Here is a 15,817-nt window from a genome sequence, read left to right as displayed (position 1 = left end):
ATCATGTAAACAAGAGCAGCTGTTCCTTTCTGGTCATGTCAGGTGCTTCTTCTGTAAGGGAGTGTTTGAAATTTGCTAAGCGTTTGTTTTTTGGACATCTTCTTGTTCACATACCAGTTAAGTGAAAGAGAAGAAAAATCTAATCCCCATTGTGTGGATAAACCATGAAGCTAAAACCTCAGGGCGTGGCCTTTTCAAACTGGTTTTGAATCAACCCAAGAGACAGGTTCAGCATTGACAAAAGGTACTTGACTTGATGACTGATGGAACATATTAAATGTCAATGAAAACACAAACAGGTCCTGCTTTTGTTATGTTTGAATCGGGGGAAAAATGCTTTGTCAGATTAGCTGTAAGATCACGATGATGTGGTGCAGTAATTCTTTGCCACCTTAAATGTGGTTGCAGGTTCCCAAGACGCTTATGTTTATCTGGTTAATGATGTTTTTTGTTTTTTTAAGGCAAGTAATCATGTGAGTTTGATTGCCGATCATGGAGAGATCCCTCCTTAGGCAAACTTTACACACACCTTAAGTTCATTTTGGTATGTCTGAGATAAAATCACCTGACAGCACAGGTGACACTCGCCTACTATCTCTCAGAGCTGTCATTAAGTTAGAACCTACACTCGCGGAAGCTCTAGCAGTAGAAAATAAACATTTCCTTATCAGTTTTGAATGTGTGAATGCCTCCTTTCTTGCATCTATGAAGTTGATGTGATTTCCTGGTGCATAATGCTTGGTGACCTGTAGAGCATTTAGAGCATTTCATTGTGTTTACAGCTCGGTCACATATTCATGTCGAGCAAAATGGGTCAGACATTCTCACTCGTGTTTGTGTGCCTCAGCGTGCATATATGCACATACAATATGTTTTGTGTGTGTGCGTGCGTGTGTGTGTGTGTGTGTGTGTGTGTGTGTGTTCTTGGTAACCTGTAATTTTATTGCATCCTGCTTCTTATTGCTCATTCATCTGAATTGGTGCCAGTATTAAAACCCAAAGAAACCCCTGTAGAGTACTTCCATCAATTGATTAGAGAGCAAAAAGTGGTGAATATGCATAAATAGCTCTTTCTGCAAGCTTTATAACAGTTTTTTCTCACATTGTCCACTGTCAGATCTGATTGATGGATACACGGGTGAAAGGGCAGCGCTGGAGGAGCAGTTGCGTCACAAGGAAGAGCTCCAACTGAGTCTCGACCAAGAGCTGCAGGTAAGGAGGAAAAATATTAATCCAATTACTAATTACTTGACACCACGATTGTGTAATTCTGCCCCTGGCACATTAGTGGCTCAGGTGTAAGCACAGTGACACATGACGCAGAAGTTTGAATTCATTTCAATTGTGGCCAAGTCATATAATAGTACTGGTCTGCTCTAGTGGCATATTCATGTTTTATGTTCAGGTTTCAGCCCCTGAAACTTGAGCGTGGTGATAAACTAACTGTAAAAACTGATCCTCTTTGTGTGTTAAGTTAGCTTGTTTGTGTTTGTTAGTGCTGTGGAGCCACAAAATGAAATGCATTAATGAGTGACATTTACTGTAGTCCATGCTGTGTCCACAACACTCCCAACAAAGTCAGGCTTTCCTAGAATTAGCTGGTTTTACAAAACCTAAAACTCAGTCACGACGGTGGTTATCAACTTTCTCTGTTAAGCGGGGATTTCTGCATCATGCTTTGTCTATACTCGCATAAAAAGAGGCGTTTTGTGTGTCACATGACTTTTCTTCTACACAAATTGATCCTATGAGTGCCACCTACTCCAGTCACAGACATTATCTGATTATGATGATAAAAAATCTGTAAAATGCAACACTGTTGCAAATAAAACATGAAATTAATGCTGCAGAAAATCGTTAATCTTGGGAATTAGTGCACAGAGCGGTAAAATAAACATTTTAATTCAAGCTCTGAAGCTTTAAACTGGTCACATTAAAGCATTAAAGGCTGCTCTCCTGTAGTCTAATGAAAGAGATGTGAAAATGTCTTTAGTTTGTCAGCAGACTAAAGTGAAAATAATTATTGATTATTAGGTATTCTTTGTGTTTTAGCAACTGCAATTCTTGGAGTGTGACATGCACATACAGTGCCACATGCAGTTTGTGCTGCTATAACTTTAAAGCTGAGCTTGGTGATGTTAGTGAAAATGAGGCACTTGATTTTAAACTGAAACTCATAATCGTGATCTAACTAGCTAAAAAAGATGTACAACTGTGTCATTTCCTTTTGTGTGACTGAAAACTCCGACTTTAAGCTCGACACAGTTCGCTGGCCCATTAATCCCGCTCTCATAGTACAACCCTGTGTTGATGGAAACATGAGTGCAGCTGAAACTGATCATCTTGGGGTTACTCAGCATGTCTGTGAAGGCTGATGATAGTTGTGGTGCAGACTTGAATAATGCTTCACTCACTGTACACTGGTAATAATGGTCAATTTCGATTTCAATGTATGTACCTTGTTTGCCAAGTCTGTTATTTATTTACTGCTGATGTGTGAAAGAACTGTTTATCATCCCTGTGTTTACGCTGCTTCTGATTTTGTTTGTGTTGACCCAGGAAGATTACTTGTTACTGCTATAGTGACTAATATGAGCTCCAATTTAATAAAAAAAAAGACTGATACAAAAACGGATTACAACATCTGCATCACCCAGTATTTTTAGACAAATACAATAATGGTTATTTTAAAATAAAATTGTAAATTTACATCCTTGAAATGAATCGTCGTCCTTTGAACTCCAAAAGTTATGATGAATGAGGCAAATGTAGAATATCAAACGTAAAAAACAACCCCACATTTTTTTGTGTTTTCTTGAAGGTCACTAGTACTCGACTTCATGAGTTGGAGCAGGAGAAGTTTCAGATGCAGGAAGAGCGCGAGCTGCTGTCACGGCAACAAGATGCAATGAAGGAGGACGCTGGGCCGCGTGAGCTTCGTACGTATCCCGGCGTTCCCTTAATGATGATAGAGGAAGTGTGTTTTAAAATGACCCAAAACAGCTGGAAATAAGTTAACATGGTGTGAACTTTAAACACCAGTTGGTCTGGAGGTCAAAAGGTTACTCAGTTATATTAAATTAATTTTTAATGAGCTGTAATTAGACAGTGAAAACAGTGACAGAAATAGAGGATAGAAGATCAAGTCAATAAAATGTTTATTTGTTGAATGTTTGATTAAAGCTCCTGAGGATTTCTTAAACTCTTGCTACTGTTTCACATCACACATTTTCAGGTATTTGCCAAAGAAGTGCTGAAGAAACATCAATGTTGACAACCGTATTAGCTAATTTTGTTGCACTGTATTATCAAAAAAAGGTGTGCCGTGAGTGTATTCTTTCATAAAAACAAAAAACGTAAGTATTCTGTATTTTAGAAATTAAACAGGGGCTCTTTGAGGAACCTTTCCTTTCACAGCGCACTTTCCAAAGCCTTAACCTACTACTGTGGCACAGGCAGACAAGCACTCCTGTCTCCACCTATTTCCATTCTTTATCTCAAGAGTTTTCCTGTTCATTACAAAAACAAGAGCATGTTAAACTCCTCTGCTTTCTCATTCTCCTGTAGGCCTAGTTGAAGCTGCAATGGTTGCAGCACCTGAAGCAGGTGTGTCCACTTTGAGCATGGCTCAGTCGTGTCTATATGTTCTCTTATTTGTCTAGCTGAGTCACACTGTTGTATATCTCTAACCTCCCAATCCAGCAACTCACCAGCACAGCTTGGAGCTTGCTTGCTATGGGCTCACAAACTCACTCAGTCCAATCACTAACCCGTGCTTCGGCTGTTCACTTTGATTGATTTTTGTCCTGGTTTGTCATTTTTAAATGTCAGTGTTGGCGCTCATGTTAGCATGATGAAATGGACGACATTTTTATGTAGGCATTGTTTCCTAATCGCCATTCATCTTTATAACTTTACATGGAGTACTTTCCCCCTGCCTGTAAATGCTTATTGGGCATGGATATTGCAATGTCTGGACTGTCCATGTGTTAGATCTGTCATTTGTACTTTTTCACCCTGTTACTTTTGCACTAATCCTCTGGGTTTTGGTACTGGGTGAACCGGTGTGGGTTGTTCACTGGTGGCAGCAGAAGGGCAAAGATGGGGGATCATGTTTGGTGACATGTTTGGAAGTGGATTGAAATGTTGGAAGAGTCTGATTCTAGCCTTTAATTCAGTTGTAAAGGTGACCACAGTGTAGAAAATTAAGACTGGGTTGTTCATTAGATTGTTAGTAGATTATTTTGGTACAAAGCAAGCAGCATTTAATTCACTCCCAAGGCTCTCAGACTTCAGACTCTTCATCTCAACTTCCTTCCATCACCAAAATCAAACCTGAACCAGCGATCATTAGATCCTAACTTTACGTCCTTCCTTCGTCGCAGACCTGCTGGAGGAGACGGAGAAGCTGATGAAAGAGAAAGTGGAGGTGCAGAGGCAGGCAGAGAAGGAGAACACTGACCTCCTGAAACAGGTGAAGCTGCTGGAGGTGGAGCTGGAGGAGCAGGTCAACAGGGTGATGGAGCTGGAGAGCACTCGGACGACAGAGAGCGGGGACCTCCGACAGCAGATCCAGGCCCTGGAGAAACAGCTGGAGAAGAACAGGAAGTTTCTGGATGTAAGTGATGATGAGAAAAACCTCTAACCTCGTGTATCATTTAATCATATATGTCATTGTTTCTGCAACAAAACAAAGCAAAAAAATTTCCAGCTTCTTAAAAGTGAACCTATGAGCCTGTGTGAACCACTTCTCATTCTAGAGTATGGGTCAGAATTTAGTAAAACTTACACACAGTGCCTACAACCAAGTGGTGTCAAGGTATTATTTGCAGTTTTACAGGACCTTTTCCATTTTCACAAGAATCAACACTCCTGGTCAGATTTTAGTGTAACAGGATGAAATTGTCCTGTTATGACCGTTTGTGAGTGCCATGACTTCTCAGTGGATTAGTTTGTGCAGTGCACCCAAACAATGACAACCAGACTTTACATGTTACAATAACCTGTGATGTATCATAACAAGGTAATCTACTGCAGTACATCACAGATGTTCTGGTAATGTAACATTTAACTGAATATCTGTTGTTTCTGGACTTTTACTCAGAAAAATCAGTCATTTTGAATATTTTAAATTTACCATGGCGTTATTTTACTACTTTTGGGGGACATAACGGACAAAAGAGCTCTATAAAATCCCCATCAGGGGATCAAATGCCCCCAGATTCCCCATCTGCATAAGAGTTTAAGGATTCAGGATTTTTCCTATAAATTGTCACTTGTCTGTAAGTGACAGCTGACATTTAGCAGCACATTCATAGTCAAAATTTACATTTTTACAAATGTAACCCAAATTTTAGACACCTGTTCGTCAACTCATTTAAATTTTTCTGAATAGAGACTCATTGTTAATTCCAGGTGAAACACAGGAAGCAGGTGTAAAGATTAAAGCTTCCTGGTGAAAGTGGTGCATGACTTTTCAGCTACAAGCCACACTGGACTGTTTAAAATCCAGCCTTAATGTTTTTATGATACTTTGGCTGAGCGCTTATCATCTCTGATGATAGTGAGTTGTGTTCCCATCACAATAATTGGGCCACTTGGCTGGGATTGAAATGTGGACCGAATGCAAATTCTTTCTATTCTGTGCTGCTGATGTTGGGTATTTAATAATCACGTGTTTACAAAAAAAAAATCATTTTCTGTTTTTTGGCAACCAGCAGTGTTTTTTTTTTCTTCTTTATTTTCTGTAAAAATGTTCTGGTCATTTTATTCTCATCTAAATCTTTCACTGGAATTAAGTTTTTCCTTGTTGCTGTTGTTCCTACATCATCAAAATAATGCTGGTCCAGGATCAGTATTGCAAATGACCAATGACAGTGTCTGAGCCTTCATGTAGCATTTGCCAAGAAGTTTGCTAACACTTTCAAAAACGATTATTACAAACCAACGCGAGTAACCTAAATTTGACTAGCAACAGTATTGCTGTTATACTGTAAAAATTAATAAAGAAAACATTTGAAATGCTTACCATTTGTTCCTATTAAATTCACACATTAATACAAAACATTCTTTCTGAAAGTGAACAAAGACGCATCAGTGCAGTGTTTCAGTGCTTACCTCGCACACAAATTTAGCAAAATCTGTGGCAATTGTGCACTGCCAACTACAGCGAGAATGTGTTGGACTTAAATGTGATAAACTCCTGATGGAAGATTATTAACAACAAGCAATATTTGATTCAGAGTTAAACTTATCAAACTAGGCCACCAGCTGGCACCTTCCTTCAGCTCACACTTGTGTAACGCAGTACTGACGAGACAATAAACTCTTTAAAATAAAATTTAAAAAGAGGAAAAAATAGAGGAAGCAAATAACACATAAATACTTGTACTCACAAGTCATCAGTGTAATGTGGTATTGATCAGTATTGGTCTTCGTTATTTGTTGATCTCTCTTGCATCTGTATTTTGGCATTTAGGAGCAAGCTGTAGACCGAGAACATGAGAGGGATTTCTTCCAGCAGGAGATCCAGAAACTGGAGCAGCAACTGAAGAACCCACAGAAGCTTCAGGCCAGCTCTGAGCAAAGAAATCAAGAGGTAACAAGAGAAAGCTGTGCTTTCTGCCAGAGGACCAGACTGCAAAAGAGACCTGTGGGTTTTTTTTTTTTCTTAGCATAACACTGTTTTTGCACGGAGTCCAAGAGCAGAACAATGGAGCTGATAGAATTACCTGCCTGGCTTCGAAACTGACACTAAAGAAAAATGAATTACAGCAGTACCTTTGTGTTTTGTAACATACGTAATCGGTAGGTTTCATTACCGTCAGTCAGTCATGACGATGTAAAACTGAAGCTGTTGGAGGTTTTGGCTTAAACGCTAAACATTAACCTGTAGGGTCAGTTGGTCCTCTCTCAGACAGGCCTACAGACCATTTGGCAATCCGCTGGAAACCACTGGTGACTAGGGAAAAAGTTTATTCCCAGACTGGTTAGCAAGTGGTTGCTGGGGTAAAATGATTCTGAAAGAGGATGCTGTCACTAGCAGGTTCTGCGCTTGTCTGTATTCTGCATGGAAGGCGCTGACGTGTCTGCCAACACTTGCTAACTGTTCACGGAGCAATACTGAAACTTCAAAAGTGCAGCTGATCGTCTGCCTGCTAAGTAGAAGTAAAAACCAACACGTCAAAAGGGCCAGTTTTGCATTTTTCCCTAGCAACTTATGGTTGCCAGGGGGCATCACTGACCGATTTCTAGGTCGCATGACTGAGGCCTTACATCGTGTGACACTGAACCTGAGTGATTTGCTTAGCTCCAGCAACTTAAAGGCTAAATTCAAATGTCTATGCTAATCTACTTTCTTATAGTAACAGTGACCCTTACAGCTACCTGTTGTGTTAAGGTCAGTCATAATTATAAACCCTCACCTCGGTTCTGCTGGTTATTTTATTTTTTCAGCTTTATTGTATGATGGTAGTTTTCCCATCAGTCGTACTTTAAGACTCAAAAGTTGCCCATATCCAGGGAAAACGCTCTGCTGTGACGCCGCTCGCCCAGCACCAAACATCAGGCAGAGTTGGCAACAAACCTGAGAACAGTGAGCAACTGTTTGGTGACATATGTGCCATATAACCTTTAAAACAGGGGTGCCCAATCCCAGTCCTCGAGAGCTACTGTCCTGCAGCTTTTAGATGCATTCCTACTCCAACACAGCTGAATCAAATAGTTGGATTACCAATTCGGCATGCCATCAAGTCTGGCAAAGGCCTGATAACGAGCCATTCATTTGATTCAGGTGTGCTGGAACAAGGACGCATCTAAAAGCTGCAGGGCAGTAGCTCTCGAGGACTGGGATTGGGCACCCCTGCTTTAAAGGATATGCAGTAAGTCAGTGTTGCATTTACAGCCAGATCCACTGCCCCCAAGTGGCCAAAATCAGTCATTAAATTTTCAGAACACAGACGAACTCAGATTATGTCTACACAATGGAAAGTACAGCATGGCACAGCATAATTTTTGGTGTTTCCTTTTATAGATTATTTTCCCAGATAAAAGTTGTATTTTGCATAACTTTGTGCATTTGGCCGTGTCTTTGTTGTTTAATCAATTTTTGTCATAAAATGTACTTGAATATGGGAGGTTTTGAATAGTAAAAAGCATTAAACAGCCTCTTTGTCAGCAGAAAATAGATTCAGCAGATTGTTTTGTGCAGCTCACCACACTTTTTAATATCCAGCCATCATCTGACCTCCAGCTCACTGCTGGCAAGGAGAAATGTCATTTGGATCAACACTGTTGTCAGGACAGGGCAGACATTAGAATCAGTAATTATTGCCTCAAACCAGTCGATTGAGTTATCGCACTCCTCAGACTACTTTGCCAGTAACAGTTTACTGTCCTGTTTCCTATGAAAGAAGGAAACAACTTCTAAAAACTCAAAGAAATAACACTGAGCTAACTTTCCATTAGAAAACGTAGAAGAATGGATTTAGGGACAGATCTGTCGGTTTCTTGTTTTGTGTCCACGCAAGCTTCTCACTTCTGCTTCATATGTTTTGACCTGAATTACCTGCTAAGACCAGAGTAACCAGTTATCCTAATTAATGACTGCTGCTACCTCATTACCCAGCATATGCAGTTTGAATTTGAAAGTTTACATACACTCATGGATATAACTGGTGAACTGTCTCTGTTCTTTTTAAATTTTAACTTTTGTATAAAATTATTATTTTATTTTTAACTCTTAAAGATGTCTCGTGTGCAATCACTCATCCATGAGGAGTGTATGTAAACTTTACATCAGAGCTGTAGCTCACGTTTCGGTTGCTCCTCAGCATTGAGCTCACCCCAAACATGGCCTGCTTACATTATCTCCATAGACAGCTGTAGCATTTTTATCACTATGTGCTTCTTTTCCTCTGCCTTCCTTTTGCCCTTGAACTCTCCACCCTGTGGCCCTTTACGCTTCTGCCTCCTCTGTCCCGTGGCTATTGCAGGTGGATGGAGTAACCGTTAAGGTATTGCTTTTAGCTACATGTAAAACAAAGTTATCCCAGAGAGCAGTTAGTGCATTTTAGTAACCTCGCCCAACCCTGTAGCAGTTTATCGCCTGTCTTACCCCCCCCCTCTTTTTTTTTGTCAGTTTGAGCTTCCTCTACTGTATGTGTCCCTTTCAGTGCTCCACTGTCTTGTCTCTCAATCTGATATCCCACATGCACACTGTATAAAAAAAGATGTACGTAGCTTTCGGTTCAAACAGTCAGAGATATAGCTGTGGCTATGTCTCTTTAGTAAATTTGCCTCTTAAAAGTTTTCTTTTAAAAATATATTTGTAGCTGTTCTAGCCTTTATTGACAATCATTTAATCTAAAATCAGAGCAGAGAAAAGGCACAGAAAACTCAAACCTGGGCTTCGACTGTAGCCCTATGCCATAATGGGTGGCCTGCTCAACCTGGTGAGCTATCAGATATCAGCTTCAAGCTTCACAAAAGTACCTTTAATTATTTGTTGAATAATTTCAGGGAAAAAAAATGATCAGCTGCTCTCTTGCCAAGTTGTTCCAAGAATGTAAAGCAAGAAATTTGCCCAGAAGAGAGACAGAGAGGCTCATTCTTGGCCCTTGTGATGTGCCTATTCTAGGGTCTAGTCATATTAATATTTAATGAAGGTAGTCTATGAGAAGATGTGCTTCATCTGTGGAGTTTTGCTTGGATTTGGTCAGGATCTGTTTTTGTGGCATTCAGTGCTTAATTCTGTACAGCCTGATCTATGAAATGATGCCAGAAAACTCCAATTTAGTTTATCTTAAACAGAAATGTAAACGGGGGGTTATAAAAATCACACCGATTCTTTAGAGGTTTCTAAAATTCATCAAATATGGCACACTTGCCGTTACAGGCTTAAAAATGCCTTTTGAAAGTTGGTCAGTCTGTAATGGAAGTGACTGATTTGTCCGTCTTTATTCAGCTAGAAAGGGAGAGCATTAATCTTCTCAGGTTTATCTCTTTTTAATGAAGATGTCCAGGTTTCCCAGTCCGTAGTTCATCCTCACTGACTGTTCCTCCTGTTGATGCCTCTTCCTCCTCTTCATTGATCTGCTGATGTTCTCCCATCTCACAGGTGGATCTCTTACCTGCCAGCTATCTTCTTGGTTTCTTCCCCCCACCCTCCCTCAGTAAAATCTCTATCTACCCTCTCTCTCTGTCCCTGCACCTCTTTTCGCTCCCGGCCCCCTCCTTTCTCAGGTGGATCAGCTGACCTCCCAGCTAGCTGTTCATGCACCAGCTATGCTGTAGCGAGTGGCTTCTAAGAGCAAATCTCACTAACTGATCCCCCCCCCCTTCTCTCTCCTCCTCCTCCTCCTCCTCTCTCTCTCTTTTCTCACTACCAGGTGGACCGGCTGACCTCCCAGCTGAAGGAGAAGGCGGATTGGTGCAGTGAGCTGCTTCTCAGCTCAGAGCAGCTGCGTCGTGAGGTGGGAGAGCGCGACGAAGAGATTGACAAGCTGGAGAGCCGCATCCGTGAGCTGGAGCAGGCCCTGCTGGCCAGCGCTGAGTCTCTGGAGAAGGTTAGAAGGGAGAGGGAGAAGAAGGGTGCAAAACAGAGGCAAAAGCAGTCAGAACAATAGCTGTGGAGCGTGGCAGAGCGAGTGTGTGTGAGTGTGAGAGAAGAGAGAGCATGCAGATGAGGTGACAGCTAGAGGAGGAATGGGAGGAGGGCTGGGACGCTCCGAGAGCGAGAACAATGTGTGGGTGGGTCTACTTCAGTCGCCCACATTGAGATACGACTAGCAGCTGTCAAGTTTGCCCCCCAGTGTTCACGGATGGCTGCTGCTCAGTTCACAAATTGCAGTGCAGGTTGCGTTACACACAATAACAGTACAGACAGCATGCAATAGGTCATTAAAACAATTCATTTAAAGAGGTTTCCTTTCATTTTCTTCTGCACACACTGCAAACAAAACTGCTGAGCTAAACGGTTTCTTTGATGTGTGTCGTTTTCTGTCGCAGGTTGAACAAAAGAAGCAGCATGCATCCATCACAGAGACAAGACAGCCCACACTGGAAGCTCAGTTACAGACAGAGAGAGAAGCTCTGGAGCGGAAAGAGAAGGAGGTAGTGGAGTAATCGCCTTTTTTAAGGTTTTATCAGTTTTCAATATATAAAATCAGATATTTGATGGGAAACACTTTCCTAGAGTCAGTTACATTAAAAATAGACGATCATTTCATTTATTAGTCCTGATAGTCCCACAAATGTGCTGTGTTCATTTTTACTATGTCACAATATATTTATGTTCAGGGTTATTTGGTTGTGACGTTCAAAAAGAAAAAGTTGTAACTAGACAGAAGAACTATTCTGGACAGAAACGTTGCCATTTTCAGTCATACTGTGGACTCGAGCGCTACGTTATCTGTCAGTCTCTTTAGTTGATTCACATGCATCGTGTGCAAAAACATTTAGTAGCTAACAATGAGCTGAACCAGTTTTTCAGTCCTAGGCAGTGAGATCCATACCCTGCACTGTGTCCTGGTGTTCTCCTCTGAAGATGATTTATCTCCTTAGATCCATAACCTGGAGGAGCAGCTGGAGCAGTTCAGAGAGGAGCTGGAGAACAAGAGCGAGGAGGTGCAGCAGCTTCACATGCAGCTGGAGATCCAGAGGAAGGAGATAAGCAGCCAGCAGCAGTACCTGGAAACGAGGGAAAGCATGCTCCAGGTAAACGGGCACCCGGCCCCCATACATCATCGAACAATGTTTGTACATCTCAGTTTATGCAAACTTATAAATGATGAAGCACTGCTTACTGGTCACATCATAAAAGGTTTATCACTGATGAGTGTGACGTGCGTGGCATCAGTAGATAAGCTTATATGTAATCTTTACCTGACAGTTGTTAATAGTTCCAAAAATCCTTTTTATGCTTTTAATTAGAACAAAATTTTCACCATCTCTAAATAAAACCAATATTTCTGCTAACTGAACTTCTTACATACTTGCTCTGTGTTGCTTATATAATTTTGCACATTTTTAGGCTTTTCCATCACCCCTTATTTTGCTGTGCAGGACTCACTTATTCTTCTTTTCTTATTCAGTAAATTTTCATCAATCCTCCAAAAACACATATTTTTTTTTCTAATAGCCATCACATTATAATCTCTGACTTTTAAAGGTGATGGAGGAGAAGGACAGTGAAATAGCACTTCTTAATGAACAGATCACTAAGCTCCAACACATGGAAACAACCTCTGACAACAAGGTAATGCAAAATGCGTAAGTGAAATAGAAACAGAGTCTATTTCGAGTACGCATACCTTAGTGGAAGTGCATCGGTGTGTTTGGTTTCTTCTCCCCCCTCTGTCTACTTTTATTTTAGTTGGCTTCATTTTGCTATGTTTTTTGTGTGTGTGTTTGCTTGTTTTGTCCCGGTAAGTAGTTCCACTGCACCATCATTTGTTGTGAGGTGGTCATTTGCTCGTGTGAGGTGGCTTTTTAAACCTCTGAGTCTCTGTGAAGTGCCTACAATCTGATCAAGGCCCGAAAATCAAAATGGCAATGAAAACTTGAAGTAGCTCTAAGCACACCAGGGGCTCAGGTGTTTAATGAAATAGCAGCATAGCCATGGGATCTTCAAATCTATTTATTTATTTGTTAATGGGGTCATAACGTCTGGATTTTATTCTTTAGGAAATGGATGAGAGGGATGAGCTGATAAAAGACTTGGAGTCTCAGGTGGAGTGCCTTCGGAGTGAACAAGAGCGTCTGAAGAGGAAGAACGAGGAGGAGCTCGACCAACTGAATGAGGTCATAGAAAAACTTCAGCAGGAACTGACCAATATCGAGCAAAAGCAGCCTACAGAGGAAGAGGAGGACACCAAGGGAGAGTCAGAGGGTGACGCGTGCGGGCCGAGCAAAGACGAGTATGATGAAATGAAGCAGAGAATGGACCTGGCCACAAGAGAGCTCGAAACACTGAGAAAAGAGCACAGTAAGCTGCTGAAGACTTATCTTCGCTTGAAAGAGAGCGCAGAAGCCTTGGCTGAAACGGAAAACCTGGAGAGCTCAGAGGGTGAGCTCGAGGAAGCTCTCAGGGAGAAAACTGCAGGGCTGGTTGTCTTACAGGCTCAAGTACAAGCTCTGGAGGAGAGTGCATCATCCAGAGTGGAAGAGCTGGGCGTTCGAATTGAGGAGCTTGAAGGCTTGGTCAGTGAAAAAGACTCAGAGATAAGCCACTGTCGCTTCCTTCTGGAGCAGTCTCAAAGTCATGCAGAGGATCTCCAGAAGAAGGTGTCGAACCTGGAGGAGCATCTAAGGGAAAAAGTGGCTGCAGTGTTGGTGAGCCAAGCCACTCTGGAGGCCTTCCAGCAGCAGTCAGTGGAAACGAGACAGGAGCAGGACCCACAGAAACCTCCAGAGCCACATGTTGAACCTCAAAGCTATGAATTTGGTGATTTTGGCATCCCCCAAATGGATGTCAGCAGATTGGGTCAACAAACACAAGTGCCCACCGGGAAGGTGGTTCATCTGACGCAGAAGCTTCGGGAGCTGGAGGTCGGACTAAGCGGGATGCAGAAAGACCAGGAGCTGCAGAAGCAGCTGCTTTCCAGCTCTGAGGAGGAGGTGCTCGAGTATGAAAGGAGGCTGACTGTGCTGGTAGATCTGCTCAGTCAGATGAAGGCAGGGACGCACCAGAGGACGTCGTTGGCTGTGGAGGTGAGTCTGTCCAAAAGGCAAAGTTTTGTTTTTTAAATAGTAAACACACAAACATACACAAAAAGGACGAAACAAGAAGTAATGGGATGATATCGACAAAATCAAATACATTTGTTATTACTGCACACATGTTTGTTTGTTTTTTTTAATGTTTACAGTCTCACCTAGTCCACTTCAAGGGCTAAATGATGAAACCATTTCTCCCACCTTTTCCTTACTATGTCATTTTGGAGCTGAATACCATATATCATCTGCTCTAATCTATGTAAATGTTTCGTTATATTAATAAATAAATGGAAAATGCCAGGCAGGATTTCTGAAGCCAGCTCTCTCAGCTTCCAACATGTATTTATCTGTACAGTTAAAGTAATCTGGAGTAATTCCTAAATACAGAGTGATAAAGTTATTAGATATTACCAATATTTTATTCCAAAAAGTTCAAATAGAGGCACAAGACAATCATAAAATTGCAAATTTCTTTGCCTGTGAGTGAAAATCGTACACCGTGTGCCTTAACTGCATAATGGATTCTGCATTGTATGACTTCCCTGCACTGTAATTATTGATTAAACCAACAAAAATGCAAATGTAGTCTGTGTGATAGTCCCTGTCTCATGTTGTGAATTGATCTGATAAGTCTGGTGATTTGTGACCATTTTTCACAGGCCTCCTCTCATGACCAGCAGAGTGTGTCGCAGCTTCTTCAGGAGTTACAAGAGGTCAGAGAGGAGACTTCAGCCACCAAAGAGCAGATGGAGAGCTACAAGGAAAGCTGCAGCAGACTTCAGGAGGAACTCCATGTATGTGCTTTTAAACAGCTTCTCTGGGTTAATTCGTACTGAGTGTCAAAGTGTTTTCTAGTGTGTGACAAAAGCTTTTCTCTCTAGGAAAAAACTGTAACGATAGAGAGGCTTCAGGAGCAGCTCCAAAAGGTAGGAAGAAAGAATTTTGATCCTTTCATGTTTACATTTTACACAGCATAAAATAGTAATTTACTAAGAAACAACCATGCTTAGAGAAAAATTCAGAACTTCAACCTCGTTCTTTTAGACATCAGTTGGTGAGAGCGAAGAGATGAAGGTGTCGGAGCTTAAACAGCAACTAACAGAGGCTCAAAGTGAGGCAGCGAACACCAAAGAAGAGCTGAGCAGCTGCAAGGAGAGCTTGGAGAAACTGCAAGAGCTGCTGCAGGTACAGAGCTTAGAAATCATGCTTTGTTATAGCTGCTGAGTTCAGGGAAAACTGCCCAAACTGCACTGCTGCAGAATGATATTTCTTCATATCATAAAAACATATTATCACAGTACACACTTTTCTAGCTTGTGCTACTCCTATGTATGCATAAAGATCAGGTTTATACTGTGGGACGTAAACCTATTTGATGTTCATGAGATCAGTGCTATTGTGTTCTGCAGCTGATTAGTTTTAGCTCTCCACAAAGGAAACGGGGAAGGTTGGAATAGCTCTGTCTAGATGCATTTGAACAGCTCATACTGACCCTCTGGGGGTTTTAGTGTAGCCGAGATATCCAAAATAACAGATTGTGTGTCCCTGCCCTTTTATCAGTGTTTGTAAATGCAGATATATTTTAGAAGATAAATTGAAATCACATGATGGCGTACGGTGTCAGGTTTGTATGTCGACAGTGTTTTTCCACTTTTGCTCTGGCTGCATGCAAACAAAGCCTGCTCAAACATGATTGGTCAACAGAACCCACACAGAAAGCTTCCAGTACCAAAAGCGCTTATCAGATCTCTTTACCTACCAATTGCACATATTCAAAGTATTTTTTATAAAGATTAGTCCACAGTCAACAAAATCCCACTCAATGATTCAATGCAAATGTACAAACGACAGCCAGTTAGATATCTATATATATATATATATATATATATATATATATATATATCATTGCCAAAAATCTAGTATTACCTGTGCTGAAAAAAAAATCACCTTTCAATTTATAATGTTTGATTTTTATTTATTTTTTTATTTTCAGGAGCGGGAAATGACCATTGCGCACCTCAAGGGAGAACTTTTCCAAGTAAGGCTGAATGTTTTACCTCAGTTGTAATGTCCAGTATTATCAGCATCAGCATAAATCTAT

The 15,817-nt window shown here is 41.1% G+C and overlaps 1 protein-coding gene and 1 long non-coding RNA gene across 5 annotated transcripts in view; one reads left to right on the top strand and one right to left on the bottom strand.

The window, feature by feature from the left end:
* The window catches only part of akap9 (A kinase (PRKA) anchor protein 9), a 68,303-nt gene that overhangs the window by 43,073 nt on the left and 9,413 nt on the right, over positions 1-15,817 (top strand). For 2 of the 4 annotated variants that reach the window (XM_025902522.1, XM_019350647.2), the window contains 14 exons: positions 1,118-1,212; positions 2,822-2,939; positions 3,568-3,606; positions 4,386-4,618; positions 6,479-6,598; positions 10,389-10,565; positions 11,008-11,112; positions 11,563-11,715; positions 12,170-12,256; positions 12,685-13,710; positions 14,376-14,510; positions 14,598-14,642; positions 14,761-14,901; positions 15,710-15,754. In XM_025902522.1, coding sequence (XP_025758307.1) covers positions 1,118-1,212; positions 2,822-2,939; positions 3,568-3,606; positions 4,386-4,618; positions 6,479-6,598; positions 10,389-10,565; positions 11,008-11,112; positions 11,563-11,715; positions 12,170-12,256; positions 12,685-13,710; positions 14,376-14,510; positions 14,598-14,642; positions 14,761-14,901; positions 15,710-15,754 — 2,519 coding nt within the window. The remainder of the gene's footprint in view (positions 1-1,117; positions 1,213-2,821; positions 2,940-3,567; positions 3,607-4,385; positions 4,619-6,478; positions 6,599-10,388; positions 10,566-11,007; positions 11,113-11,562; positions 11,716-12,169; positions 12,257-12,684; positions 13,711-14,375; positions 14,511-14,597; positions 14,643-14,760; positions 14,902-15,709; positions 15,755-15,817) is intronic. The other 2 variants (XM_019350651.2, XM_025902523.1) reach the window with 2 other exon arrangements.
* Positions 3,492-10,368, bottom strand: LOC106098765 (uncharacterized). Its single transcript, XR_001225063.3, has 4 exons — positions 7,425-10,368; positions 6,396-6,578; positions 4,463-4,591; positions 3,492-4,387 (listed from the first exon to the last, which is right to left on the bottom strand). It is a non-coding gene; the product is annotated as an uncharacterized LOC106098765 (long non-coding RNA).

The sequence above is a fragment of the Oreochromis niloticus genome, linkage group LG22 (assembly GCF_001858045.2).
Source record: "Oreochromis niloticus isolate F11D_XX linkage group LG22, O_niloticus_UMD_NMBU, whole genome shotgun sequence".
In the NCBI taxonomy this organism is placed as follows: Eukaryota; Metazoa; Chordata; class Actinopteri; order Cichliformes; family Cichlidae; genus Oreochromis; species Oreochromis niloticus.
The sequence above is the reverse complement of the archived record's forward strand: the minus strand, read 5'-3'. Positions and strand labels throughout refer to the sequence as shown.